The 17,196-nt window shown below is 32.0% G+C and overlaps 1 protein-coding gene across 1 annotated transcript; it reads left to right on the forward strand.

Annotated features, from left to right (window-relative positions):
- The first annotated feature begins 1,480 nt into the window (after nt 1–1,480).
- LOC134723638 (uncharacterized) lies at nt 1,481–6,174 on the forward strand. Its single transcript, XM_063587197.1, has 4 exons — nt 1,481–1,536; nt 3,635–3,698; nt 5,029–5,169; nt 6,050–6,174. The coding sequence occupies exons 2-4, from the start codon at nt 3,635–3,637 to the stop codon at nt 6,163–6,165; spliced, it is 321 nt and encodes a 106-aa protein (XP_063443267.1). The 5' UTR covers nt 1,481–1,536; the 3' UTR covers nt 6,166–6,174.
- Nucleotides 6,175–17,196: the final 11,022 nt, after the last annotated feature.

The raw sequence follows: 17,196 nt of genomic DNA on the forward strand, positions 1-17,196 counted from the left end.
TACATCATTGTTATAATCAGAATATCCAGACAATTTTTTTAAATATATTAGATATGTGGATTACAGTCGAGTTACAAAATAATGCTGTAAGGTGGCAAGATGGTGTCACTCTTTGGAAAATGTTGTGAAAAAAATAATTAAAAAAAAAGCTACACGTAAGTATCCTTTACAAAATAACCAGATACAAAACCAACTATTTATTAATCCTTTACATGAGAGGTAAGAGGGTAAAATCAGCTCAGTCGTCAGTACGACAATACTGATTAAAGTTAATACAAAACAAATGTCATTCTTCCTTGTTTTATGGCATCTATTTCAAATCATCCGAAGATAAACATCATATAAAAGTATCAAGAACACATACAATTTGATAACAACAAAATCTAATTTGATCACTCCTGTAGAAGGTATATAAATGCACTTTTGACTCATCGTGCAATTTCTACAAAATATTCCAAAAAATGTTTTACATGTATTTCAATTTTTCTGTCTTTGTTGTCATTCTATTTGTAGTTGATTATACATTGTCATGATGCATCACAAATGTTAAATTCGTCCATAAATAATCGTTCATTAAGTACATGTATGTACAGTAGTGAGACTAATGATATTTCTTTGTGTTTCTTAATTCAAAACGTTATGTCAAGGTTTTTCAACATTATATTCACCATGCTAACAGAGAAAAAATCTCTGAACCAGATCACAATTGTGTTAAGAAAACAGTTGACACCCGCTTCCAGTTCGGGATTTCTTTTTCGCTATTTTGAAGATCCATCAGAGGACTTTAAGGGGGCTGTTTTCTGTTATTTGGTCGTGTATTATTTGTCTCTTTCACATATTCCCCGCCTCAATTCTGAATTTCTCAATGTTTTGAAATTTAATTTTACGAAGTTGTATAAGATAATGTGAGCTAATGATGTACGTCCCTTTATCAAATGAACTGTGAACTGCATAATGATTTTTTGTAAAGGAAAAGTAAAAAATTAAGTTTCATTTGTCACTGATAAGTCAATATAATAGACAATATGTTTTTTGCACAAAATTTGACAGTTATTTGTACAAGGAACAATCTAAAAATGTATCGATAAATAATCTTTATCGAAGAAATATAATAAACTTAAAAGTAAATAGAAGATAGATGTAAGATACCGATTCTTCTATTGTAAAAACCTCGTTCTATGAGATTACTGCTCAAGCTTCTTTGTGGAGGGTACCATGAGGTAGTTGACAGTTAACCCTGAGCTGCACTGGTTACTTGTAGATGACAAATAAAAAGATCTACGTTAACGTAAAATAATTCAAAGTTAACTGTATTTCTGTTGGGTTTTTTCTTAGATATAATTGTTCAGTGGAATATGCAATGACTCAAACATCCTACGGTTCTGCATAATTATTTGATTTGTATGATGAATTAGAGTTAATCGTTTATTTATTTGTAATGAATTTCAATGAGATATTGAAACACATGTGTTATTTGGTACAGTATATATACTTCTTGATGGATCCATTTACTTCAATCGCTTCATATTGTACAAGGTAAGTTGTGAACATATATTCTAGATAAATTTGTCCACATAATTTAGAATGGACGTTGAACAAATATTTAATGTATACCGAATTCATTTGCCAGTACAGGGAGCATAGTTGTTTCTTGTACTGCATAACATTTTTCACATGGCGTGAGGCTGTGGGGTAAAATAAGGCACACACTTAAGAGGGAATTGGAAGTTATGACAAATATATTATTGTTTTGAACCAATATGTGGTTAAAAAAAATTTTATTGGCTGGTATGTTTTGAAATTTGACAAACGCGTAAAACATAATTTTATTCTAACGAATAAGGTAATTTAACTAGCGTAAATACTCAACACACAAGACCTCTTTGTTTATAAATTAAGGAGAATACTCGTTGCTGATAATATCTAGTTCCAAGCCAAAAACTAATAACGTATCCATGGGTGTATATCAATCAAGACACGTTCAAAGAAAATAGTATAAAGATTCAATAACATTATCTTAACAACTTCAAAATATAAGTATAAACATGAAGTACAATCTCAATCTGTATTAACTTATAGCAACACATATTAAGGTAGATCATAAGTATATACTTTTTGAGACAGAATTTTCTTATAATTTGCCAAGATTTTAGTATACTTTTTTCAAAAATATAATAAAAAGTATGGGTCATCGTACTTTTTTCATGCTATGAGTCGTTGAAAATTGCATAAATTTGGTTAGATTGTTCATGAAAAAACACATTTGTGTGCATAAACAAATTTCTATGAGATAGAATTTTGAAATAAATTGTGAGAAGATAGTTTTATTATATGTTTTATAAAAAGAAAAAGAAAAAAATGGTGTCACCGAACTCATTTTCTTGCTACAAGTAAAACTAAAAAATTCCCTAGTAGACCAGTATAAAAATTTCACTAAAAGAAATATCTGCCCTTAAAGGCCTAATTTGAAAAAATGATTCCGATTCTAAAAACAAACAATAGAGATATTTGTTAAAATATTTTGTATAATATAAAAAATCACCATGTTTTCTTTATATAAATTAACAGTCTAACCATTAAATTGCAAATCGATTTCCAAATTTGCAGATTTAAGCAAATAACTAGACCAATTTTGTACTGTGATTGTACAATCCAAGATGGCGGTATACCATTAATCTACCTTAAGATTACTATTTATAACCTTCCCAGTATAAATCCGAATGCGATATCTCTTTCTAAAGATGACTGCGAAGACATTTAAACTAACGTATCAAAGCATTATAACTACAAAGTAGTTTAGTAACGGTTTTAAAAGAGGGATAAAAGCTATCAGAGGGACAGTCAAACTTATATATCGAAAATAAACTGACAACGCCTGGCTAAAAATGAAAACGACAAACAGACAAACAATAGAACACATGACACAACAGAGAAAACTAAAGAATAAGCACCACGAACCCCACCGAAAAACTAAGGGTGATCTGAGGTGCTCCGGAGAGGTGAGCATATCATGCTCCACATTTGGCATCAGTCGTGTTGCTTATGTTATAACAGATCCGGTAATTAATCTAATTCATTACGTCACATTCATGAAAGTGAACGGGATTGTAGTTACTACGTAAGGAACATATCCGATATTATTTGTGAAACGGTTATTCTACAACAGTCATCCAACTCGTGATGGCGTCCGTAAAATTTTCGAAGGGATGATTTCAACTTCACCATTTGGATCTCTTGGTTTAATATCTTCCTTTTGAGTAGCAACCCTTTATCAAGAAAATCATGATAGGAAATGCAATCACGGGAATATCGTATAAATTGGGAGATATATACTCCGTATACAGGTGCTGCTGGAATGTTGCTTCTTAGAAATGGAAAGTCCACAATTGGAAAGCTGAAATCATCTCTTTAGTTGTAAAGTTTAGTTTTCAACCGACCCTCATTGCCAATTTTTATATGAAGTCGACTTAACTGTATCTGTTGTATCCTTTATCTGTAGTTCGAAGTTTAAAGTTATTTTTGGTATATCATGTATACATGTATGTTACGAAATTATTTGCTTCTTAATTTACCAGTGATACATATATGTCAATTCATTAAAGATCTAGTTGACTAGTTGCCTGTTATATTGTAGATGAATGCGTCAATACGTGGTTTGATTTTGGTTATGGGCGTAGTTGCTGCTCTGTTTGGAACAAGTAATTAATATATATAGTGTCATAATATGTAAAATGATGTGAAATATAACCAAACCAGTTGTTCCACGCACTATTTTATCCCGCAAGGTCATATTCAAACTCCGAAACAGCGGTTACGTCCTCTTTACTACGCTACGTTGACTTTTTAGCGTCACCACTGTTTCGGAGTTTGGGTCATATTATGTTAACTCCAATTCTGTGTTTGGTTTTGTTTTGAAAACATGCTCCCGTAATAACAGTTAATAACTTTTCGGGAAATCTAACCGACAGCTTTAGTAAAAATGTGTTTTTTGAAAGTCAATAAAACCAGCATATATACCCCTTTAAAAGAAAGGTACAATTTGTATAGCATCTGATATAATTCAGAATTTACAGAAAAATGAGAAAAACGGATTTTGTTTATAATGAATATGAATAACAATCGTCAATTCATTTTTATTTTAGATGTTTAATCGACATGGGATATTCAAAGAACTTTTTTGGACATTTTTCCTTAATTAAAAAAAAAAGACACTAATCAAAATTGTTTCTAGTGAAATTGTAAAACCGGGTTGAAATTCAAAAACTATTGTTATTAGACGTGGTTGTGTTTTTTATCTATTTTAGTGTTGTCAGCGAATTCAAATTGGTATTTATAAGACTAACTTGTTAAAGCACAAAAATGAACGACCAATACTTTTTGGAGTTTGTAAAGAAAATATGCATAGGTTAATATGCAAGCTAGGTTGGTCTCTATCACTTATTCGATTCAAGTTTCGAAACCCAACAATTTTTGCTGATTTGGAGAGCAAAATAGAAAAAAAAACTATGGAGTTATTTAGTCTTTGCAAATAATTGACATTTTCAAGGAACATATTCTGTGAAAAAAAAGAATTAGTTTTACCGAAAAGAGCCACACCAAAGAAAGCTTTTCAAGGTTTGCTATTATTGAAAGCAGTTTCGTACCACACGATTTATACCACATATTAGAAAATGGATTAGATCAAAACTATTCATCATACGAATCCATGTCAAAATGTTGGCAGGGAAATTGAGGCAAAGCTACCGTTATCACCTTCAAATGGATTGCGTTCTGACTATACTAGTAACATTTGAATACGAATGAGCCAAATAATTTATAGCCACTGGATTAATCAAATTTTTGAATATTAAGAATGACTTAGATGATAACTAAAGATAATTGAAATCTGCCCTACCTTCCACAAACATAAACCATTCGTGTTTTTTGTAAGGATGCCATTAACTCTATATTTAGATAGTTAAAAGTTATTATGTAGAGTATATAAACACAGATCGTGTCTTTAATTTCTTATATTTCTGATTTTATCAGCAAATGGTTGTGAAGCTTGCAGCGTAAAAGGAGTTTGCTATTCTGCTGATGAACAATGGTTAGAAAAATGTTGGACGAAAACATGTATTGTTGATTCCACTGGTTACCAAACAAGCTGGGCAACATCAATAGTAAAAACACGTACGTAGACGTGTTAACAAATCGATAACATGGCAGGGTTAACAGATTGTGATTATTCTTACATTTAATTTCAAAATATCAACTTCACTGACGTAAAACATTCTTTGTCCCAGGTTAGGGGGAGGATTGGGATCCCGCTAACATGTTTAACCCCGCCACATTATTTATGAATGTGCCTGTCCCAAGTCAGGAGCCTGTAATTCAGTTGTTATCGTTTGTTAAGTGTTACATATTTGTTTTTCGTTCATTTTTTTACATAAATAAGGCCGTTAGTTTTCTCGCTTGAATTGTTTTACATTATCTTATCGGGGCCTTTTATAGCTGACTATATGCGGTATGGGCTTTGCTCATTGTTGAAGGCCGTACGGTGACCTTTAATTGTTAATGTTTGTGTCATTTTGGTCTTTTGTGGATAGTTGTCGCATTGGTAATCATACCACATCTTCTTTTTTATATTTGTTATTACTTTACTGATGTTTTACAAATTAAAGTCTTGTTTTGCATCGGTTGAAAGCTTACTTCTTTTCGTTTCGTTAAAAAGAGAATACAATCAATTAATGCATAAAAGTAGTATCAACGGCAAATGAACGGTTAGAGACACAAATAGTTCTTATCTGTAAAACACCCTGTCAATTTATTACGAAAAAGCAGACAAGAAGCCAAGCTTAATATTTGGAATGACAGGATCATTTTTCGACTTCCTCAGATTTTAACGACAACACGAAGAATATATAAGCAGATGTACAATGATTGAAGCATTAAAACATAATTAAATGCTTACAGTGTAGAAAAATGTTAAATACAATGAGCTGATTGAAAACAAAAATCTATGTAGCCATTGTTTATTGTTAAAATGCTATTGTAATCTTGTTTTTTGTAGAGTGTGAGGATATCAATGGTAAATGTATTGATCACGGACAACGGAATTCGGACGGGTGCACCTGTAATATTACTGGAACGAAAACGGAATACATATGTGACGGTTATGGAAAATAAAAGTCTTTGAATAATTATGACTTATTTTATTTACAATTTATTTGCAAGAGTCATGATAAAATAATGGAAACAGTACTTAACCGATGATCAAATCTGTTATCTCGATTTAAAAGACACAAATCAAAGTAACAAACAAATTCTGTGAGTATTACATGTATTTAATAAAAGTGTGCCAACTAGGGAATGGTTTGTTGCTAAGTATGTATCACCTACCACGAGAATTCACACTCAGTACAAACTCAATATCGACAATATGATATATGTTTAAGAATTTAATATCATTCGACTTAAAGTGTAAGGTAAATTTTATATGCAACAGTGCCAGATTAGTTATTGCTTTTTTATGAAAAACTACATTAAGTTATAAGCATTAGATGTTCTATTTATTGCGTTACTTCGTTAAAATCATCGCAATAGTTTTGGAATTGATAGTCTTGTGAGATCCGATACCTCAGTAACATGTCACTACTGAGTTGAAACACCATTTTTGTAATAATGAATCCTCTTGACTCTGAAGGAGCTTATTTTTTTTTCTTAATTGGTAGTTAAATTTTGTTTTAAATGTGAGGTAAATTTTTAACATTAACTTTACGATTTTTTGGTGAATTTTGGTAAATAAATCATTTCATGCAGTTTCACTTGTCAAAGTTTGAACAAATATTGTCAAAATAAGGGCAATAGTGGGGTTTCATGTTAAATCTTTTTTTCATTTAATATTCAACATGTTTAATGTAAACAAAAATAGGAATGAGCATCGATGAAAGTCAGTTGTTCATTTCGTTGTACGGCGTGCCTGTATAAGAAACCATCCGGCAGTGTCGACAAGTATCTGAACCATATACTTATTGACACGACCATATAAGTATACTCATACTGTCCTTTCATACACGAATGGTCGGACCACATGATTATATACTCGTTTGGTAATTAACGGGCCAGACCATAAACATGATATATGTATTTTGTCTAATATGCATTAGAAACGTTTCAATAAAACAAAAAAACTATAATAACAAAAAACAATGATGGTTACATGAAAATGTAATCATTTTATAATTCGAAGGCAACATAAACAATGATGCACCAGTCAGTTTTCATGGCTAATTGTATTTTGGCAAGTACATGTATTCTTAGGAGAACATTGACTTTCAAACGGTTCCATAGCTTTCCAGCATTTGCACGTCATGATTGTGTATGATCGCTGGAAGTTACACATTTTGTTAGCGAGTGAAAAGCTAACCTTTTTAGCAGCTGCATGTAGTGATACTGAGGTCTTGGGGCATTATGTTGTGTCTACGGTAGTTTTTATAAGCTCATGATTTCAAATATCGTAACATGACTTCAGTACATCATACCCATAAGACGATTCCCCTCCATGATGAAACTTTAGAAAAAATTCCAAAAAATGGGTAGCAATAGCATCAAAAAGAGAAAAACGAGTGCACCATCAGGGCGTGTTTTAAATGAATATTGTGTCTAGAAAACATATAAAGCAAAGTGTGTGATACATCATCTCGCGTCAGATTTGATCGTTTTCCTATATTAAGGCTAGAGGTTAGACTTTTTAACATCAAACAGTCACAATACTAAAAAATAAAACACATGGGTCAAGCGAAATACCTTTCTAATGAATCATAAAAACAGAGAAGGTGTGGTCGAATAGCATTTGTTTTTACGAAAAGTACTTGACGAAAGACTTTTAATAGGTTGGATCTGAAAAAAATTTCAAAAACAAATTGTGTGTGATAATTAGGGTGTATAATGCTATAAAAGCGGGAGATTTGACTAGCCACAAAACCAGGTCCAACCCACCATTTGTGTCTTAAAATTCCTGTACCAAGTCAGGAAAATGACTATTGTCATAAAACAGTTCGTTTCTGTGTGTGATACATTTTAATGTTGTGTTTCTGTTGTGTCGTAGCTCTCCTCTTATATTTGATGTATTTTCCTCAGTTTTAGGTTGTAACCCGGATTTGTTTTTTTCGTGATCGATTTATGAATTTCAAACAGCCGTATACTACTGTTGCCTTTATTTCAACTACTGAAATGTTTTAGTCTGCTTTTCTTCCGCGAAATATATAATTATATATATATTTTTTTTTTAGATGTTCATGAATTTTCGAAAAGTTCAACCTGGTAACCGATCAGACAATAGTTCAGAGTAACTGAATGCTGACAAGTACATTAACTAATGTTCATAATCTAGTAAATGCATTTGTCTTATAAAATACAACTGGCATATAAGGATCGTAATGGTGTTGTTCAACGATTGTAAAAATGAACTGCCGTAATGGAGAGATAATTTGAATGAAGTCGAATCCTGACTGGATAAGATGAGGTGTAAACGATTAGTCAATATTCACCGTCAGAGTTGACATCCCTGATCTTTTTACAAATTTTGTTACTTAAACATTCACTATGAAGAGAGATAAAATCAGTAACTATGATCATTAACATACTTTATACTGTTGCCATTATCTTTCAAGTTATTTGTCCTCAAGTTACGACTATCTTCTTTCAGAGTAACGATGATCTTCTGTAAAGTTTCAATGGCTATTATTTCGGTAACAAGGTCACATATATATAATATTAAGAACACACATATGCTACAATATCCTACATATCAGTCTAGCGACTGAGTAATTCTTTAAACAAGCGCGTGTACACGTATAATAACAAAAGACGATTTTACGTGTTTTTGGCTCCGTCATGTTGGGATCCGCGTAACTGCAATGACGGTGATCAGTTTATCACCAGTGATTGTGTTACAATATAATCCACTTAACAAACAAACAAATATATCAACAACAAAAACAAAAAGCATTTTTTTCACTCAATGGACAAGGCAAGGGATTTAACGAACAAAGGCCTATACAGTTACTGTGTTTCAAATATTGAAAACAACACGTTAATAATCATATTCACCTGAACCGCTTTTCTGGATTTACCTTCATTAGGAAAACTCAACGGCAAACATCTAAAATCCAAAGAAGTATAATTACGTTTAAACATTTTGAGATGCAATAACTGTTCAACCTCTACGTCTGACTAGTGTCGGGAAAAGAAATTGAATCTTGACAACACAGAATTAGAAGAATTAGATAAAAGCTGCTGTTGAATTAGAAAACACCTTTTGAGGAAAAGTCCCTTTTCAGGGCCAAACAGATATTTAAAAAAGAATCTAACATGGTGTGACATCATAAAACAATGCTGTAATAGTGGTAAAGGTAAACTCTAAATGTCACAGTTGCAAAAAATAACCCATGGTATAACTATAAAAATAAACCATGGTATAACTAAATTATACCATAGTTTGCTGTGGTGTTATTAAAAACTACATCATTTCGGGACTCTTTTGATTTCCACATCATAATAAATTATCCCTATAATAAACAAGTTCCAGGTAGAGTCCGATACCGATATTATAAAGTAAAATCACAAAAATACCGATAGTATATGTTTTCTGTTACTTTACCTAATCTGTACGTTCCGCATCTATCTTGTGCACCACCAAACAGTGTATTTGGAATGGAGTTTGCTTTATATACGGGTCATAATCACACATGAACGTTTTCATTATACAGGGCTAACGCACTATTTCAATCAGTTATTGGTCTAAGTGTAACCGGTTGTAGTATTTAAATCATCATAGCTTTATAAGATAAAAATTAGAATACAAAAAACCAAACTTAAAATACAGTGTATTAATAGTTTCCAGTTATCCGGCATATATTGCATGACGTCAAAACGACGAATCAAAGAATTTAACTTATGTATAGGTTAAATACATGTAGGACAGTCAATATTGTAAATAAAAGAAGTAAACCATTCCAGGCCCTGGTAATAAATATATTCCAGGTCGATTGACATTGTTTCCGGTTAAAGAATTGTTATCAGCATGACTTTATAATAAGACGACTATACAAATACTTAAAATAAGGCGTAGATACTGTTTCCAATTTGTTTTAATTAAAGAATTAAGACCTCTCCTTTATTTTTGATTAAATAATAAGAATATGGCGTTCATCAAACATTCAACATTACAGGTCTTTTTAAAGAAAAAACACACTAATTTACTAATTTGTAATAAGTTCCAGGTCTACGGATTCAAACAGAAAGATTAGGAAAGCAGAGAAAATTGTGCATCTTATAAGAAGCATGACTTTATCAGATAACATTAAAAACAAATTAAAATTCAGGCTAAAATTAAAGCTCAATAACATAATTAGATACTTCAATTCCGTCATGGATCCACGATGTGGCGGTTGTGTTGTAGCATAATTTAAACTGACCAATATTACTTACAGCAGGAAGCTTTAATTCAAACTTACAAAACAATTTTACCCGTTTTAGATAAGCATCAACAGCGGTAAATGACACCTATATACGAATGAATAAACCAAAAAAACATTGTCACTTGAGTCTACTTCCGGTCAACAGTAAAATCCTTCTCAAAGTGAGTAGTTCATTGCACTGTGTGGAATTAACAAGTTCGCAGACACGTCCACTCAGATTATGGTCTTTATATCAGATGCCTTGTGTAAACAGTGTTCCACGCTATGTTTAAATTTATAACCCTTGTTACAGCTCTTAAGTGGGTTTCGTAGGTGGTATGTCGCAGAGCAACAGATGTTTGCTTGTTCTAAATATTATCATTTTTCCTCCCCAAGGGTAACTAAAAAATAGAAACAGGGTCACCACAGCTCATCTTCCGACCGGCAGTATTATACTTTATATCTTTGTCCGTTTAGCTGTGCGGGATATATCAAGGACACTGCGACGTCCAGTCAGAATGAAAAGGTTACATTCGATGCCTTACGTACAGAATCTCAAGCTGTTTGGAGGTATATAACCCTACCGGCAATCCAGCTGGCCTTTGTTATCGGACCTACTTATTCATTGTTTACGTGTTCTCGACCTAAACATGCATACAATTTTTACCACTGGACGACAAACAACCAACAACAATAAATCATGTTTTCCCGACATTCAAGCCGCATAGCCTTTATTACACGAGTTACCAGTTATATGTATTTTTAGTTTGCTTTCGTCTCAAACATGCATGAAATATTAGTCACTGGACGATAGTCAATCTAAAACCAAGCAATATAAAAAAAAAACGGTGACATGATCATGATGATATCGTAATGACATTTATGTTGGCAATTCAAATGGCCTTTGTCGTCTTTTATTTACTAACCACAAATCCCAAATCCTCACACATGTCAGAGTTCATATTTACAGGTAATCTAAAATTAAAATTTTTATACTGAACTGCTATTCAATTTCTTCAATTCACGGTTGATAAAATAACTATTTAGTATATTCAACTGTGGTAAAGTTATTTAATACATACCTATATATGTTGACATTTAGTGCATCTTAAAGGTAATGTAAGTTGATATATATAACAAGTTTCTTATTAACATTTACTGCAAACATGACAAAAAATTAAAAGAACAAATAGCACAATAATACTGAACTGAAAATTTAAAATGATGGTCCCTAAGCAAATGGCAAAATCGAAAGCTCAAACACATCAAACGAATGGATAACAACTGACTTGGTACAGACATTTTCCTATGTAGAAAATGATAGATTGAACCTGTTTAAACAGCTTACTAAATCTCTCACTTGTATGCCAGTTGCGCCATATTCCTTTATATTGACAGCGATGCGTTAAAAAATACAAACATCCACACCGGGCACAAATTTTAAAAATAAATATACAGCAGTCGACATGGTGTCATCATCTCAATCACCATAAAAACAAACAAATGTAACAAAGCAGCACAAAAAGGCATACATCAAATATAACAACTTGATCTGTGTCCTTTGTTCATTATTCACAAAGACAGACCAAGGAGAGCCACACAGGCTCCTTAGAGCCTCTAGTTATGTTATAGTTGTTATTCTCATCGGATTTTGTCTAATGCTTAGTTTGTTTCTGTGTGTGTTACATTTTAATGATGTGTCGTTGCTCTCCTCTTGTATTTAATGCGTTTCCCTCGGTTCTAGTTACCCCAATTTTGTGTTTTCGTCTATAGATTTACGAGTTTTGAACAGCGGTATACTACTGTTATTTATTTATCATACGATCTCTGTAAAATCCACCCATAAAAATTGCAAGTAGTTAAGTAGTAGGACCGAATCCTTACTCTGACATTCAGACATGTTTTTATATAAATACTACTTACTTTAACGTGCCAGAAAAACACCTGTAACAAATTCTTTTTTATGGCTTTAGCGTTACTTTACCAAGGAAACTAAACATACAATGTATTATCGCTATTTTCAAAAAAATTACTTTGATATTACTGTCCGATTCTTTCCTTTCTCTTAATTACTAGTATCGCAATTAACTAAGGGCGCACGTGATATTTGTCAATGAAATTAACAACGCCGTGATAAATAAGATAGCGATAAAAAGAATATCATTGAGCATCTTAACTCGATTGCTTAACTCACACTCTCTGTACCAACTCAAATGAAGGCAACAGTAGTATACCGCTGTACAGATTTCATAATTCGATAGAGGAAATACAAATCCGGGTTACAAACTAAAACTGAAGGAAACGTATCAAATACAAGAGAACTATGACACAACAGAGACACAATACCGAAATGTGATAAAAACACACAGAAACGAACTATAATGTAACAACGGCTATTGTTCTGACTTGGTTCAGGGCATTTTGTGAAAAATGATGGGTTAAACCTGGTTTTGTGGTATGCCAAACCTCACGCTTTATACCTGCTTAAATAGCATATTTTGAATAAAAGGAAAAAAAATGATAAGTTCAAGAGTGAATTAAAAGAGGGACGAAATTAAAGATACCAAAGGGACAGTCAAACTCGTAAATCTAAAACAAACTGACAACGCCATGGCAACAATGAAAAAGACAAACAGAAAAACAATAGTACACATGACACAACTTAAAAAACTAAAGAATAAACAACACGAACCCCACCAAAAACTAGGGGTGATCTCAGGTGCTCCGGAAGGGTAAGCAGATCCTGCTCCACATGCGGCACCCGTCGTGTGCTTATGTGATTACAAATCCGGTAAATAGTCTAATTCGGTAGGTCAAATTCATGAAAGTGAAGAGGATTGTAGTTACGACGTAAGGAACATATCCGATATCATTTGTGAAACGGTTATTCCATAACGGTCAACCAACTCGTGATGGCGTCCGTAAAATTTACGAAGGGATGATTTCAACTTCACCATTTGGAACTCTTGGTTTAATAGCTTCCTTGTGAGCAGTAACCCTCTATCAAGAAAATCATGATAGGAAATGCAAGCACGGTAATATCGTTCCAATTGGGAGATATATACCCCGTATGCTGGTGCTGCTGGAATGATGCTACTTAGAAATGGAAAGTTCACAATTGGAAAGCTGAAATCATCTCTTTTGTCGTAACGTTTTGTCTTCAGCCGACCCTCATTGTCAATTTCTAGATGTAAGTCAAGATATGAAGCCGACTTAACTGTATCTGTAGTATCCTTTATCCCCAATTCGATGGGATAGATCCGATCCACATAATCACCAAATTTTGAATTGTTTAGTGAAAGAACGTCATATAAAATCTGCAATCCAATTATTAACCATATGAAGCTTATTTCAATTAAAACAAACGCATTATGTAATAAAATTTGTTTCATTAATGTCATACTTCACCAAATTGAAATAATTTTGCTCTGCGGACTTGGCAGTCTATTTGGAACAAGTTCAATAATAATTCAGAGCATAAATTCTTTCTTTATTAAAAAATGCTATTTCAGCAGGTATGCGCGAAATCACTGGACATTTGAAAACTCTCAAAACAAGTGTTTCCCATATTATAAAATCTCTTTAGGAGAAACTATATATACAGAAGACTGTATGAAATAAAAGCATGTTATGAATTTGTTCACACAATATAATCCGATTATTTGTTTTATCAGTTTTATTAAGTGAAGTCTTAGGTGCGCGAATAAAACTTTATTCTGAAATAGGACATATACGCTGTGATTTCTTATGGTTTTATATAAACAGATGATATTTCCATACTCGTAGATAGGATTAAAACGAAACCTAGACTCTTCTAACTACCTGTTTGTTCAATTTGAAGCATTTTGTGCATTGTTGTGGTTTAAGAATAAACACAATGATGAAGATGTGAATCTGATAAGTTTCCCCCTACAACATCCACCTTCGATTTCCCCATCAATATCCTCACAAGTGTTGGAAGAAATTTGTAGATTGAATATTTATAGTATATTACATGAACTGTAGTTAATAGTATTTGATAACCGATTTAAAATAATTAACTTTTATACCTAATAACTCAAGCATAACGTTCATGTTTAAAATTAACGAGGAAGTGTTCACGTTTTGATGGTTTTAGAGGATTTCCTTTAAACATTATTGTGTCAGGTTATACAAACTGAACATTTACTGTCGTTTCTAGATTATCAGGCGTAAAAGATAAACTAACGTATTTTATCTTTTTTTAATCTCTTCAAGACAAGTATATCAAACAAAAGAAACGTTGACAGTTGACACAATTTTAGGCATACCAGTGAGTATATATTATATTTCTCTTTTTGAACTTTATAGAAATGTTTCCAGAATATATATTTGTCACAATTTGAAAGACGAAAAACACATTTCAGTGAAAATTAACAGTGTATTTCAATGGTCATTCGATTTTGCACTATTAAATTGCTTACCGGAACAAAATTAAGCAATCATCCTTTAGCATAAGTAACATTGAAACTGTCATTTTCTTTTTAATAATATGACTTGTTTGACTAATAAAGCTATATAGAATGCAATACATTTGGTTTTTAATGCACTCCAACTTTGTTATTTGTTAATTGCAGTTTAGAATTGATTTGTAAGTATTTGTAATTGATATATTTTGCGGGTTTGTTTATTTGTGCCAGCGGAATGTACATGATGTTGGAACGGAAGTGTGAAATATATTATTACAGCTGGAATTTAATTTAAGAATCGTGTCCATTGAAATTGCTGGTTTCTTTTTAATATCTATTACGCAGTAATACAACTGATTTATTTTGAATGTGATGCGACTGTCATACTAGGTTTATTCAGCTATAAAACCAGATTTAATCCGCCATTTTATACATTAGAAAATGTATATCAATTCATGACTAAAGAATTTGTTGTTCATTAGTTTGAGGTGTACAGGCTTTTGGTTTTGCCATTTGATTAGACACTTGTCGTTTTGAATTTTCCTCAGAGTTTTGTACTTTTCCTGATTTTACTAGTTTTTTTTTAAGTAAACCAATTTTTAAATATGCTTATCGAGTTTTATTTTACAAATATCATACCCATTCAAAACGATATTAAAAATTCTTTTACAAAGACAATTTAATTAGTTGTTTAAATCAGTTACAATCGATTTTATTGGCATTTAACATTTACAGTATGGTTGTGGCGAAATAAATTTATACCACAAACTCAAACACAAGAAACACTAGAAACATTAGTTGAAATTTACGATATTCAATAGAACCGTTATAATGAAACGTATGCTCTCATCTGTATAAACGACATTTTAAAAAGATGCGAATAGTTCTAACAGTCTTAAGTAAAGAGGGTTTACTATATAAGATAATATTTTTTTAATCAAGGAAATAAATAAAATATTGTCATCTGATTTAATATCAAGAAATAGATAGTGGCTGATATTCTGGATTGTATTTTAGAATTACAAGAGATTAAACTTAATTGACTCTGCAGATTTTGCAACTTTTTTCTAAACATATTTCCAATGTAACGATCAGTTTTTTATTTCTAGACCATTTTTACTTCTGTGAAGTTTAAAAACAAAACCTCCAGATATAAAAATCATTAAGCAAGGGATATCATGTTGTTTCAAGTGAAGGGGTTATTTTTTTCATACAGAAAGAGTTTTCTTTATTTTTGTTATATTTTCTTTTCTATAATTATTTAATATATATGTCATTTATTTTATTTGAAATTTCTGATTTTAAATGCTTTACGTCCATTTATTCTTACAATTGGCCACCTTAGTGTTATTGTCTGGAAAGACGTTCTTATCATAATTATGTATATCAGGAATATATAAACAATGTGAATCGAGGGATTTCTAGAGTTCACATGTATTTTTGTACAAGTGGTTAAATTGGTAAATAATTTTGTACGAACAGAACAATTGACATGTATGTGTGTGTCTTTTCTGTACCCTTAACGCATGTTACAAGCTATGCGTAAATAAGACAGATCCAATTTGTTTTTGGAATTTCTTCTTTGTTTGGCAACAATGACAGAGCATGAATCTTTAAGAATGGGATTCTGCCTTGAATGAAATCGCTGTAGGTCCTAGCTTTTCGTGCTTTACTAAATGTATAACTAGTAAGGAAAGATGTGGTATGATTGTCAAAAATACAACTCTCCACAAAATATTAAATGACATTGGAATTACAACTAACGGTCACCTTACGATCTACAACAAGTAAAGCATATACCGCATATACAGCTATAAAAAGCCCACAAATAAAAAATTCGAAACTAAAGCCTATTTATATATAAAATAGTGAACGAACAAACAAAAATGTGACATGGCAACAAATTGAAGGACAACCACTGAATTACAGGCTCCGTGCATGCATATGGTACAGGAACACGAATGATGTGGCTAGGGAAATAATTTTTAAAAATAATGGCACCAAACCCTCCCGTAATGAGATACAGTTGTGTTACAGTACAACATAAGAACAAATTATAAACATATTTTGAAAAGGCTTAACTTATCAGATGGATACAAATAGAAATACATCTAACACAAACATAAAATGGACGTTGACGGGTGCTTGGACACAAAAAAAGGAAAAATACCACAAGTATAGCTTATAACGTAATCGGGGCTATTTACAGGTCATTCTAAGCCAATAACAACTACTCAATAATATCAATCATCTTAAACTTTATCAATCAGTTCCAATCAACATATGTTGATTTTAGTGTAGATAAGTCACAAACTGTCGGTGATAAACAT

Source organism: Mytilus trossulus, chromosome 6, assembly GCF_036588685.1.
Source record: "Mytilus trossulus isolate FHL-02 chromosome 6, PNRI_Mtr1.1.1.hap1, whole genome shotgun sequence".
In the NCBI taxonomy this organism is placed as follows: Eukaryota; Metazoa; Mollusca; class Bivalvia; order Mytilida; family Mytilidae; genus Mytilus; species Mytilus trossulus.

Coding starts and splice junctions, on each gene's coding strand:
- LOC134723638 (XM_063587197.1), top strand. CDS start 3,635: ATGAATGCGTCAATACGTGGTTTGATTTTGGTTATGGGCGTAGTTGCT. Junction 3,699..5,028: donor TGCTGCTCTGTTTGGAACAA/GTAATTAATATA, acceptor TGATTTTATCAG/CAAATGGTTGTGAAGCTTGC. Junction 5,170..6,049: donor AACATCAATAGTAAAAACAC/GTACGTAGACGT, acceptor TGTTTTTTGTAG/AGTGTGAGGATATCAATGGT.